This window comes from Bos javanicus, chromosome 16 (assembly GCF_032452875.1).
Source record: "Bos javanicus breed banteng chromosome 16, ARS-OSU_banteng_1.0, whole genome shotgun sequence".
NCBI lineage: Eukaryota > Metazoa > Chordata > Mammalia > Artiodactyla > Bovidae > Bos > Bos javanicus.
The window spans coordinates 28,937,475-28,951,138 of NC_083883.1; the positions used below are offsets into that span (position 1 = coordinate 28,937,475).

At 35.3% G+C, this 13,664-nt stretch overlaps 1 protein-coding gene across 2 annotated transcripts in view; it reads left to right on the forward strand.

The window, feature by feature from the left end:
* DNAH14 (dynein axonemal heavy chain 14) overlaps nucleotides 1–13,664 on the forward strand; it is a 394,303-nt gene that overhangs the window by 192,164 nt on the left and 188,475 nt on the right. For both annotated transcript variants that reach the window (XM_061382365.1, XM_061382363.1), the window contains 4 exons: nucleotides 156–224; nucleotides 1,176–1,362; nucleotides 2,184–2,260; nucleotides 6,501–6,669. In XM_061382365.1, the coding sequence (XP_061238349.1) occupies nucleotides 156–224; nucleotides 1,176–1,362; nucleotides 2,184–2,260; nucleotides 6,501–6,669 (502 nt within the window). The remainder of the gene's footprint in view (nucleotides 1–155; nucleotides 225–1,175; nucleotides 1,363–2,183; nucleotides 2,261–6,500; nucleotides 6,670–13,664) is intronic.

Below are 13,664 nucleotides of genomic sequence, written 5' to 3' on the forward strand. Positions count from 1 at the left end.
CCCTTTCTACTGTTTTTTTTTTTTTCCCCCAGCATATTGTTTGGATTTAATTGTAACACAGTCTCATGAAGTTTTGCAAACTCCTTTGTAGTTTTAAGATACTTTGGCTTACAAAAAGCAGTTGTCTTAATGATGAATACTGTAATGTCTTGTAGGTTTGTACTGGAAGGAAAAGAAATTCGTATAAATATGTCTTGTGCAGTATTTGTCACCCTAAATCCTGGGTAAGTATCAGTTACATCTGTGGTAGGAGTTCAGTTCAGTGCAATCGCTCAATCATGTCCAATTCTTCATGACCCCGTGGACTACAGCATGTCAGGCTTCCCTGTCCATCACCAACTCCTGGAGCTTACTCAAACTTATGTCCATTGAGTCAGTGATGCCATCCAACCATCTCATCCTCTGTCGTCCCCTTCTCCTCCTGCCCTCAATCTTTCCTAGCATCAGGGTCTTTTCTAATGAGTCAGTTCTTCGCATCAGGTACACAAAGTGGTAGGAATGGACACAGGCAAAAATCCTTTTTTTTAATCTTATCCATAGACAGAGTTGGCTGACATTGTATATTCATCACTCATGCTCCATCATGCTTCTGAACCCCTCCACTGCCCACACCATTTATAAGCAGCTACAGCTCTGTATTTGTCCATGTGGATGATATCATATTAAGCTTCTGACCAAGGGAAATTTCCACTTTATGAATAGCCAGAGAGAAATGAAAAGGTTGGTAGTCTGTCACAAAGGGGACATAGGCAGAAAAGCTAATCAAAGTAGCAGGAGTAACAATATGGTAGTTTACATGGAGTGGAGACTGGGCAGACTCAATAAATGTGTGTTGATGGAATCAGGGAACTGATGTGAGGTGAACTGTGGGAGGAGGCATAGGAAGAAAAGAACATAAACTAGGAAGCTCTATGAGTTAAAAGCACAATAGAAACCATCTTGTAAACCTTTTGTTTTCAGATAAAGGTCACATAGAAAGGCAATAGAATTACTGTTTGGGAGAAATTTATGTGGTTCTCATTTGAAAAACTGAAAACTAATACAATATTGTAAAGTTTAAAAATAAAATAAAATTTAAAAAAATAAAAAATAAAATCAATACACCTAAAAAAAATAAATAAATAAAAACTGAAATATGATGTTTTCTGTTTCTTTGTTTTTCTTATCCTCTTAAGATACAAAGGTCGAGTGGAACTCCCAGATAACTTAAAATCTCTGTTTCGCCCAGTGGCAATGATGGCTCCCCATTATCAAATGATTGCTGAAGTAATGCTCTTTTCTGTTGGTTTCAAATCTGCAAAATTACTTTCTGGAAAGCTAGTTAACATTTACGAATTAGCTAGCAAGCAACTCTCGCAACAGGTAACAAACTGTTTTTATCAAAGCGAAGGTGGTTACATGAAGCATTAAATGATAACTTTTCAGGTATTAGTCCAAGAATGACCTGGAACTAACATTCCTATCAGCATATCAAGTCCATGCAACTTGTATGTAAGGCAATATGTAAATCAAAGTTCCAAGCTTTCCCTGGGATCTGATCTGGAGAGAGCAGTCAAGTAGCTCTAATTTTAAATTATAGGCTACCTTCTCCATGCAAGGAAGATTACATCTAGAGCAGTTGTTTTCAAACTTTATAGTGCATCAGAATAATTTGCAGGACTTTTTAAAACATAAGTTGCTGGACCTTACCACCAACTTTCTAGTTGTCTGAGGTGGGGCTTGAGAGTTTACATTTCTAACAAGTTTTCAAGTGTTCATGATGCTGCTAGTCTGAATGCCCCACTTTGAAAATTATTGTTCTAGGACATGCCAACTTTGTGTTTATTTATAACCCAGAATGGTTTGGGCAGCTAACCAGATTATCTCCAAAGCGTTCATTTTTACAATATATTCTTTAAATGTAGCTCTCCATTTTAGAGAAAACTTAACTCAGATAATGATTTTTAAACTCCTTTGAAACTTGTTAATCTTTTTTTTTTTTTTTGAGAAGGAGGCTTTTAGAAGGACAAGTTTGGGAAAGAAGTGAGAACATTAGAACCAAAACTGAGGGTTTCTTGAATTCATAGCACTGTTTCTCTTCATAGCATAGATGATTAGTGATTTAACAATATACTATATGCATTTATTTTCAAGTTCATTTTTCTCCAGAAACTTAATAACTCAAATATTTTAATATTTGATAGGATCATTATGATTTTGGCCTGAGGTCTCTGAAGACAATTTTAGTGATGGCTGGGAAGAAGAAACGGGAGCTTAAATGGTCAGTTGAATTTTGAATTGAGTGTAGATCAAAAGGGAGTTACATAATACTGGGAAAATACTGTGTGAAATTTTAAGTAATGACAACAAGATAAAATAATTCTGAGCTCCCAGACTCGAAATCCAGAAGCCATAAAAGAAATAATTTATAATAGTCAAAAATTACTTTTTGTGAAGTCAAAAAACAAATGAAAAACTAGAGTAAAGATATATGCAGCTCCTGTTGCAGTTAAATAACTCATCCTCTTAGTATATAAAGATTTCTAGAAAATTGGGGGAAAAACAGTCATATAGAAAAATGGACAAAGGAAATCAACAGACAGTTCTCAGAAAAAAAGAGACATAGAAGTCCTTTAAATATATGAAAATACACTCAACCCTACCCATAATGAGAGAAATGCACATTACAGTTACACTGAAAATTGTTTCTCACTTATCAGATAGGCAAAAATTTTTAAGTGTTCAGAAATTTGTACTGGTGAGACCAAACAGAAGCAGGCATTCCTTTTCATTATTGGCAAGCTGTGTACTTTTTGTCTTGTCTTGATTTGGGGCTGTACTTTCATGTATCACCTATTAATTTTTTAAAAATATGTTACAAAAAGACATATCAATATACTATTTACATGAAATGTTTAAACAATAAATGTTATAGATTGTTTATAGGTACAGTAAAAAATACAAAATGTTTCATGGGAGGAGAAAACAATAGGAATAGGCTATAGCTCCACTGTAATATTTTATTTCTTAAATAAAAGAACTGTAGCATATCTTGCAAAATGGCCTGTGTAATATAGATGGAATGTAAATAGGTGTCTACTATGAAATGTCTTTTAATTTTATAAAATTAAAGATAAATAGTACCAAGTAATCAGCTCCCTGATGTCCTCATGTCCTTAGTCTTTTTTTTTTTTTTTTTTTTGGCCGCACCATGCAGCTTGTGAAATCTCAGTTTCCTGACCAGGGATTGAACCCAGGCCACAGCAGTAAAAGCCCAGAATCCTAAACACTAGGACAGGGAACCCTCAAGTTCTCAGTCTTTCTTATGTTCACTTAATTCTGTGTGTGAGTAAATATTCCAGGGATAGTGGTACTCTTCTCATTTCAAAGTCCTTCGTTGTTCTCTGCAAACTTCACAGAAAACTCAGAGTTCTCACAGCTGCCTGCTGTTGGAGTTCCCATTTCCAGTGTACTCTCTGTCTGTCTCCTGACACTGAAAGTAGCTCTCTTCTGTCTGTTGCAAGGGTAACAGCCACCCTTCTTTGATTCTCCCAAACCTTCACACACATGATGTGATTAAGTGAAGCTGACTGTGTTATGAAAAGGACTGGGGAATTTTTTTTATTTTTTTGTCAGAGGAAAGTACAGTGAACAATTTAAAAATGAATATTAGACAATTTGCTTTTTAAAAGTCCCTTGACCCTTCCTAACACCTTAAATTTTAATTGTTCTTCTTGCCTCTCTCCTCTTCCCTTCTCTGTCCCTTCCTCTCCCTTGACTCTACCCAGTGCTTTGTAAGGTTTCTAATTTTGTCTCTTAGGCATGCAAGAGTACTACAATTTTTTCTCATTTCTTTATGCATGGTGATTCAACCCTCCCTTTTTTACACCTTATCTTTCTAAATTATGTTGATGGAGTCTAACTTTAACCCCCAAATAGAGTTTAAAGGTGTTTATATGTAAGAAAATAATAAAGGTGTGTTAGTTTTGTAGGGCTGCTGCCATAACAAACTGCTACAAAAGCATGATGTCCAAAAACAATGGAAATGAATCTTCTCGTAGCACCTGAGGTCAGAGGTCTGAGACCAAGGTTGTGGACAGACCTGCTCGCCTTCTAGAGTCTCTTGGGAGATTCTTCCTTTCCTCTTTTAGTTTCTGGTGGTTGCCAGCATTCCTTGGTGGAAGGTCACATCACCCCAATCTCTGCCTTCATCTTTGCATCACCTTCTCAACTGTATGTCTCTGTCTCCTCTCTTATAAGGAACATGTGACTACACTTAGACCTGAATGATTCAGGATAAACTTCTTTCAAGATTCTTAACTCAATTAGATCTTCTGCCCTATCAGATAATATTCACAGAGTTCCAGGGATTAGGAAGTGAATATATTGGCAGGGTTGGAGGGGTAGGGAAGAGGGGGGAATTTTTCTGCCTACCACAGTCAGCCTTACCTGTTTTTCTCTAAACCGCCCCTTTTGTTTAGAAAATAAACTATAAAACTGACCACAGTACTGGGTCACAAAATGTCTTAACTAATTCCAAACAACTGGTATCATGAAAACAATCAAAACGGGTTTAAAAAGTTACATTTAACTATGCTTTTCTTCAGCTTTAGTTGACCTTAGTCTAGAAGTTTTCTTTTTTATTCTTAAATTACAAGACAGTCCCCACAGTAATCTCAGATACCATCCCCTAAGTTGTATAATTTTAGTGAAAAACATGGTATTGTAACAATTTTACCATATTTTATATAAGCTATTATCTCACCTTGTCTATATCTAATAGTTACTCCCCAGCCAGACACACTGTTATCCCTATTTTTTAAATTTCTTTTAATGTAAAGCAATATCTGTCTTGAGAAAAAAGTGGGAAAGGTCAAGGTTACTTACTAGATCCCCAGCAGGGAAGTGTGGGACCCTTTCTGTCCCTGGTGTGGCCCCTCACTTTGACTTCTGGTCCACTCTCGCCCTCTCTACCAAAACACCTCAGAAAAAAGACTCACTGATGTATTTACAGAGGAATGTGTAAACAGCTGATGCCAACTCAGTGAGTCTTCCATCGTAAAGATAGAGTGCTTATAGAAATGGACTTTGACGTCAGAGAGACCTGACTGAATGCCAGTTCAAACATTTACCAGCTATATGACACTGAGTGTGTTATTTCATTTTTCTGAGTATCACTTTTCTTACTTCTTAGCTTTTGAAAAAATTAATGAAATTTCTTAAACAATTAAGCAAAAGGCCTGGTAAAAAAACACTCAATAAATGTTATCTATTTGCTCTTTTTATTATGGGGCAAAGGCTTAAAAGTTATCACCATCCCAATGAAGAATTTCAGATGTCAGTAGACAAGAGTATGGGAGGGATGCTAGGGCAGGGAAAACTTTTCTTCCTTTTTATCTCCAAAGTCATACTATACCATATGTAGTTACTTTTTCCCCTTTTGACTGCATGTTTAATGTATAAAAATGTGTACTGGAATGTTTAGTATATGAAATATATGTGGCAATAAACTGTGTGATAACAATATATCAAAAACTTTTGTTATAATTAACAAAAATATTAAGTTGGCTTAAACAGTAGAAGGAATTTACTTTTTCACCCAATCAGAAAATCCAGAGGTGGGGCAGGATATAATCACTTTGATTTGAGTTTCCCTTTTATTTCTCTGAGATATTCTAAGCACTGCAGTCCTCCCTGTCAGGGTTATTTTTAGACTGGCTTCATTTTGGGTAGCAGGATGGCTTCTAATAATAAATGGAACTATCTACACCATTTAACTGAAGTCCCAGACCACTCTGAGTGGACAATTCATTTGTCTACCCCTGAATCACTGTGTCCAAGTGACTGCTATGCATTGATTGATTAGAGCTGTGGTTATATTCACTTCTTGAATATTTGTTATGTCATATGCTTGCTTTCTGAAACTCTCTCAGACATACAACCTTGGCAAATCAGAGATAGCTACCCTAGAATCTGAACCTGAAACTAGAGGAAAAAGAAATAGGATATACACAGAGTCCACTCTGGCAAGGGTGACGGCAATGGCAATAGCTGCCGACATTAGGCAGAAATTAGCAGAGACAGCAAGCCGCTCTAGTGCAAGCATCAGGCTCTAGATGCAACAGGCATGGCTCTCTGGTGGCAGCCATTGATGGTGGCAGCCATGTCTTCACAGGACCAGTTCTATAGCTCAACTTTGTTCCCAGCTACATAGCCTGCAAGACTAGTTCTCTAGTCATCCTAGGGATTTTTAATAAATCATTTTATTTTTCATTTGATGTTAACCTGAATACATTTCTATTTTGAGTGGGAAACAGCATTACCCTGAGTTCTAAGTCAGTCAGGGCCCATCCCTGGAGCTGGCAACCAGATTAACCTCACCCAAACCACATAGCTGCTTTGAAGTGGGGAAAGGAGGAAAAGGTATTGGGATAGCCGCCACTAAAAAAGAATATTAATGGTCTTTAACATCAACAAAACAAACTTGCTAACTTGTTCTTTGCTTTCTTCTACCATTAAAGTAACATCAGAGACATTTCTGAAACAGAGGAAACTCTGATAATTATTGAAGCTATGAGAGAAGCTAGCTTACCAAAATTTCTTCCTAAAGATGTCCTGCTTTTTGAAAAGATTATGAGAGATATTTTTTGTGGAGCAACAGTTTCGAAAGTAAATCAGATTGTCCTGGAGGTAATAAGACCTTTGAAAATCATTACAAATCATTTATATGTGGAATATCAGTTAAGATAAGAAACTATAATAGATGTGAATTTAAAATGTTAGTTATTCCTGAAATTCTCTATTCATGTTAGAACTTGGGACATAAAAATACTTGGAGATATATATTTCCCATGAATGAAGAACTTTCAGTACATCTTGGCATAATGGAAACAAGAACAAATTGTGTACCTTTAAGGAAGGAAGGCTGTTAACGCGTATTTTACTCCTCAATTTTCTCATCTTTCAAGTGAGAATGATAATGTCTGCTCTTCCTACTTTCCAAAGGTGCTTCAGTTCAGTTCAGTAAGGTTCAGTCGCTCAGTTGTGTCTGACTCTTTGCAACCCCATGAATTGCAGCACGCTGGGCCTCCCTGTCCATCACCAACTCCCAGAGTTCACTCAGACTCACGTCCATCGAATCGGTGATGCCTCCAGCCATCTCATCCTCTGTCGTCCCCTTCTCCTTCTGCCCCCAGTCCCTCCCAGCATCAGAGTTTTTCCAATGAATCAACTCTTCTCATGAGGTGGCCAAAGTACCAGAGTTTCAGCTTTAGCATCAGTCCTTCCAACTAGAGAATCAAATTATATCAGAATTATGAATAAAGACTTTAATGTGTAAATACTTTGTGATCATTAAAATGACACAATTTCAAAGCCATTTTTGGGGCTTCCATGGTGGCTCAGACACTAAACACACAAAGCCCTTTATACTTTCTCTTATGTATATAAAACCATACAGTCAAAGCCTTAGTTTAGGTAGAATCTCAGTGTCTTCTGTCATTGTGATACAACCTCCTGCTACTCCCTGCATTCTAATATATTGTCATATGGCCACCAGAGTTGCTTTCCTAAAACATGTTTGATCACATCAGCAAAGCGGCTGTTGAAGCAACTTTGCCTCTAGTACAACAGTCAAATTAATTATCTTGGCCATAATGCCTTTCACAATTTGGTCAGACCAGATTATCTTTCTCATACTGAGCATTAAAGTAAGAAACTAGGAAAAAGAACAATAAAACAAGTTCTCTGAAATGAAACCGATAAAAATAATGAAGGAAACGGCAGAAATCAACCAAATACAGAATAAAAATTATAGGAAAAACAACAAAACCAAAGTTATCAGTTTGATTATATACAGACCTCAAGCAAGAATGATTAATAATTGAAAAAGAAACAATGATATTATAGATTTAGAAGTGATGAGAACATTATGAACAACCTAAGTTAATAAATGTAAAGCTATAGACATGTTGCATTAAGCAACAGGGAATGGGACGTGATCAATGAGCAAAAACAATTTTTAAAGATACTCAAAGCAACTTCTTGCCATCCTTGCTCCCCAAAATTCAGACCCAAATGGCTTTATAGTTTTAATTGGAGATTATATGCTATAATTCATATATGTACCCTTTTGAGATAACCTTTTTATTTCCGATATCACCTAATAAATGGCTTTTTTTTAATTTTTAAATTTTATTTTATTTTTAAACTTTACAATATTGTATTGGTTTTGCCAAATATCGAAATGAATCCGCCACAGGTATACATGTGTTCCCCATCCTGAACCCTCCTCCCTCCTCCCTCCCCATACCATCCCTCTGGGTCGTCCCAGTGCACCAGCCCCAAGCATCCAGTATCATGCATCGAACCTGGACTGGCGACTCATTTCATACATGATATTATACATGTTTCAATGCCATTCTCCCAAATCTTCCCACCCTCTCCCTCTCCCACAGAGTCCATAGGACTGTTCTATACTAAAGTGTCTCTTTTGCTGTCTTGCATACAGGGTTATTATTACCATCTTTCTAAATTCCATATATATGCATTAGTATACTGTATTGGTATTTTTCTTTCTGGCTTACTTCACTCTGTATAACAGGCTCCAGTTCCATCCACCTCATTAGAACTGATTCAAATGTATTCTTTTTAATGGCTGAGTAATACTCCATTGTGTATATGTACCAAAGCTTTCTTATCCATTCATCTCCTGATGGACATCTAGGTTGCTTCCATGTCCTGGCTATTATAAACAGTGCTGCGATGAACATTGGGGTACACATGTCTCTTTCCCTTCTGGTTTCCTTAGTGTGTATGCCCAGCAGTGGGATTGCTGGATCATAAGGCAGTTCTATTTCCAGTTTTTTGAGCAATCTCCACACTGTTCTCCATAGTGGCTGTACTAGTTTGCATTCCCACCAACAGTGTAAGAGGGTTCCCTTTTCTCCACACCCTCTCCAGCATTTATTGCTTGTAGACTTTTGGATCGCAGCCATTCTGACTGGTGTGAAATGGTACCTCATTTTGGTTTTGATTTGCATTTCTCTGATAATGAGTGATGTTGGGCATTTTTTCATGTGTTTGTTAGCCATCTGTATGTCTTCTTTGGAGAAATGTCTATTTAGTTCTTTGGCCCATTTTTTGATTGGGTCATTTATTTTTCTGGAATTGAGCTATAGGAGTCGCTTGTATATTTTTGAGATTAGTTGTCAGTTGCTTCATTTGCTATTATTTTCTCCCATTCTGAAGGCTGTCTTTTCACCTTGCTAATAGTTTCCTTTGTTGTGCAGAAGATTTTAAGTTTTATTAGGTCCCATTTGTTTATTTTTGCTTTTATTTCCAATATTCTGGGAGGTGGGTCATAGAGGATCCTGCTGTAATGTATGTTGGAGAGTGTTTTGCCTATGTTCTCCTCTAGGAGTTTTATAGCTTCTGGCCTTACGTTTAGATCTTTAATCCATTTTGAGTTTATTTTTGTGTATGGTGTTAGAAAGTGGTCTAGTTTCATTCTTTTACAAGTGGTTGACCAGTTTTCCCAGCACCACTTGTTAAAGAGATTGTCTTTAATCCATTGTATATTCTTGCCTCCTTTGTCAAAGATAAGGTGTCCATATGTGCGTGGATTTATCTCTGGGCTTTCTATTTTGTTCCATTGATCTATATTTCTGTCTTTGTGCCAGTACCATACTGTCTTGATGACTGTGGCTTTGTAGTAGAGCCTGAAGTCAGGTAGGTTGATTCCTCCAGTTCCATTCTTCTTTCTCAAGATAGCTTTGGCTATTTGAGATTTTTTGTATTTCCATACAAATTGTGAAATTATTTGTTCTAGGTCTGTGAAGAATACCATCGGTAGCTTGGTAGGGATTGCATTGAATCTATAAATTGCTTTGGGTAGTATACTCATTTTCACTATATTGATTCTTCCAATCCATGAACATGGTATATTTCTCCATCTATTAGTGTCCTCTTTGATTTCTTTCACCAGTGTTTTATAGTTTTCTATTTATAGGTCTTTAGTTTCTTTAGGACTTCTTTCGGTTGCAATGGTGAATGGAATTGTTTCCTTAGTTTCTCTTTCTGTTTTCTCATTATTAGTGTATAGGAATGCAAGGGATTTCTGTGTGTTGATTTTATATCCTGCAACTTTACTATAATCATTGATTAGTTCTAGTAATTTTCTGGTGGAGTCTTTAGGGTTTTCTATGTAGAAGATCATGTCATCTGCAAATAGAGTTTTACTTCTTCTTTTCCAATTTGGATTCCTTTTATTTCTTTTTCTGCTCTGATTGCTGTGGCCAAAACTTCCAAAACTATGTTGAATAGTAATGGTGAAAGTGGGCACCCTTGTCTTGTTCCTGACTTTAGAGGAAATGCTTTCAATTTTTCACCATTGAGGATAATGTTTGCTGTGGGTTTGTCATATATAGCTTTTATTATGTTGAGGTATGTTCCTTCTATTCCTGCTTTCTGGAGAGTTTTTATCATAAATGGATGTTGAATTTTGTCAAAGGCTTTCTCTGCATCTATTGAGATAATCATATGGTTTTTATTTTTCAATTTGTTAATGTAGTGTATTACATTGATTGATTTGCAGATATTGAAGAATCCTTGCATCCCTGGGATAAAGCCCACTTGGTCATGATGTATGATCTTTTTAATGTGTTGTTGGATTCTGATTGCTAGAATTTTGTTAAGGATCTTTGCATCTATGTTCATCAGTGATATTGGCCTGTAGTTTTCTTTTTTTGTGGGGTCTTTGTCAGGTTTTGGTATTAGGGTGATGGTGGCCTCATAGAATGAGTTTGGAAGTTTACCTTCCTCTGCAGTTTTCTGGAAAAGTTTGAGTAGGACAGGTGTTAGCTATTCTCTAAATTTTTGGTAGAATTCAGCTGTGAAGCCGTCTGGACCTGGGCTTTTGTTTGTTGGAAGATTTTTGATTACAGTTTCAACTTCGGTGCTTGTGATGGGTCTGTTAAGATTTTCTATTTCTTCCTGGTCCAGTTTTGGAAAGTTGTACTTTTCTAAGAATTTGTCCATTTCTTCCACATTGTCCATTTTATTGACATATAATTGCTGATAGTAGTCTCTTACGATCCTTTGTATTTCTGTGTTGTCTGTTGTGATCTCTCCATTTTCATTTCTAATTTTATTGATTTGGTTTTTCTCCCTTTGTTTCTTGATGAGTCTGGCTAATGGTTTGTCAATTTTATTTATCCTTTCAAAGAACCAGCTTTTGGCTTTGTTGATTTTTGCTATGGTCTCTTTTGTTTCTTTGGCATTTATTTCTGCCCTAATTTTTAAGATTTCTTTCCTTGTACTAACCCTGGGGTTCTTCATTTCTTCCTTTTCTAGTTGCTTTAGGTGTAGGGTTAGGTTATTTATTTGACTTTTTTCTTGTTTCTTGAGGTATGCCTATATTGGCTTTTTTTTGGTAAGGGTTTCATATATGTATTTTGTGCTTATTGGATATAAAGTTATATACATAGCCTATTAATTATATCTTTCAGAGCTTGATATCTATTTTTACTGATGTATCAGTTTCTGGAAGGAGTATATCAAAATCTTAACTGAAATTATTGATTTATCAATGTGTCTTGCATGTCTGTCAATTGTTACTTTATATAATTTGACGCTATAAGTTGCATATGTTTGTTTATTCTTTAATCACTATACTCTTTTTCTGGACCGTATGCTATATCTTGCCTTAAGACCTATTTAGTCAGATATTAAGATTTCTATCCAACTTTTTTATGTGTATTCATATTTTTAGAATCTCTTTTTCCATTCTTATATTTCTCAAACTTTCTATGTTTCTCTGTTTGAACTATAAGTCTTATGGGAGATGTATCAGTGGACTTTGTTTTCTTGTAATTCAGTCTGTGATTTATCTGTCCTGTGTTGATTTTAACTTTTTATATTCATTATAGATTCTGTTATCTTAAAATTCATTACTGTTATAATATGTATTTAATTTCTTTTTATTCCTTGTTTTCTCTCTCACCCTGCTCTCTGGGGGATAGATTGAATTTTCTTCTGTGTTTATTTTGTGTTTATTCTCTATGGTGCCTCTCTTAATTGAAGACTGACATCCAGCATTATTTGTTCCTATTTATTAATTTTTTCAATATCTATATATTTTCCCTTTCAAAACAAGTACTTTAGCTTACTCTTTGGTCTTCCCCATACTCTCATTCTTATATATGTCATATCATAAATTTTTTTTTGGTGATTATTATTTTTTTATTTTATTTTTTATTTTTATATTATTATTATTTTTTTTTTTACTTTACAATTTGTATTGGTTTTGCCATACATCAACATGCATCCACCATGGGTGTACACATGTTCCCCATCCTGAACCCCCCTCCCACCTCCTTCACCGTACCATCCCTCTGGGTCATCCCAGTGCACCAGCCCCAAGCTTCCTGTATCCTGCATCGAATCTGGACTGGTGATTATGGGAATTTTTTTCCTTTTCCTTTTCTTTGGACCTAGTTTTTATAAACACATATGTTTGCCCACACAGGCATGTGCATGCGTTTAGAATACTGTAAACTAACAAGATATTTTATAAAACTTTCTCTTCATATCTCTTATAGACTTCAATATATTCCTTTTTTTTAGTACTTCTTCCAACAGTGTTTTTCAGTTAGGTTTTGTGTGACAAACCTTTGGCAACTATTTCTCATATGCCTTTATATTTAGATTACAGTTTGGCTGGTTATAAAATTTTAAGTGTAAAGTTCTTTTCATTTAATACATTAAAATATTTAATATCTTTAAAATATTATTACATTTTCTCTTGTTCCACTCTTGAAATGATCAGTGTCACCTGTATGTGTTCATTTGTAGTGTATCTGTTCTTTCTCTCCAGAAGCTTTTAAATTTTTCATTTGCCTTTGATATTCTTAATTTCAGTATAAATTCTCTTGTTATGAATTTTGGTATTCAATAAGCCCTTTTAATATGTAATTTTGAAGGAGACATATAGTGTAAGATTCTTTGTTCCACATGATTAAATGAGTTAGACTTTTCCAGACCAACAAGTCGCAGTCCACTCTAAACCATGCTTAGTTTTTTTCATAGCACTTATCTTTGTTTTACATTTTTTAGATTTTATTTGTTTCATTATTTTAATGAAAGTGCAATTTGACTTTTTTCTTTTTGCTGGGTGGTTTCTAGGAGAAAGACAGTGGATATTTGCATCTAAGTTTTGCCTGCATTTTGAAGATTTCATTTGCATTTGAAAGATTTTCATTTTGCTATAAAAAAGGAGGAAAATATCAGTTGACAAGTGTTCCTTCTCTGTCTTATGTAAACATCTTTCTATTCTTCTCAGAGAGAATGTGTAAATTCCTACTCTCCTTCCTACAGTTACAAGTTTTAAATCCTTCCAGACTGAAGCGACTTAGAAGCAGCAGCAGTGTTACCTTTAACATTTTTCAAAACACAGCTGGAACAAATAACATTGGCATTGTAATAACATTTCTGCATGTAGATTAATGATTTTACTTTTGAACCTCATTATTTATTCACCTTTTCATCAGTTTTACAAGTTAATTTATAGCTTATGGAAAAGTTTTATATATGATAATTTATTCAGCTACTTCCTCCTTTGTATAATTTTTACATTGATAAATATGCAAGCTCTCAACTGTTTAATAAAATGTTACCAAATTGTACTA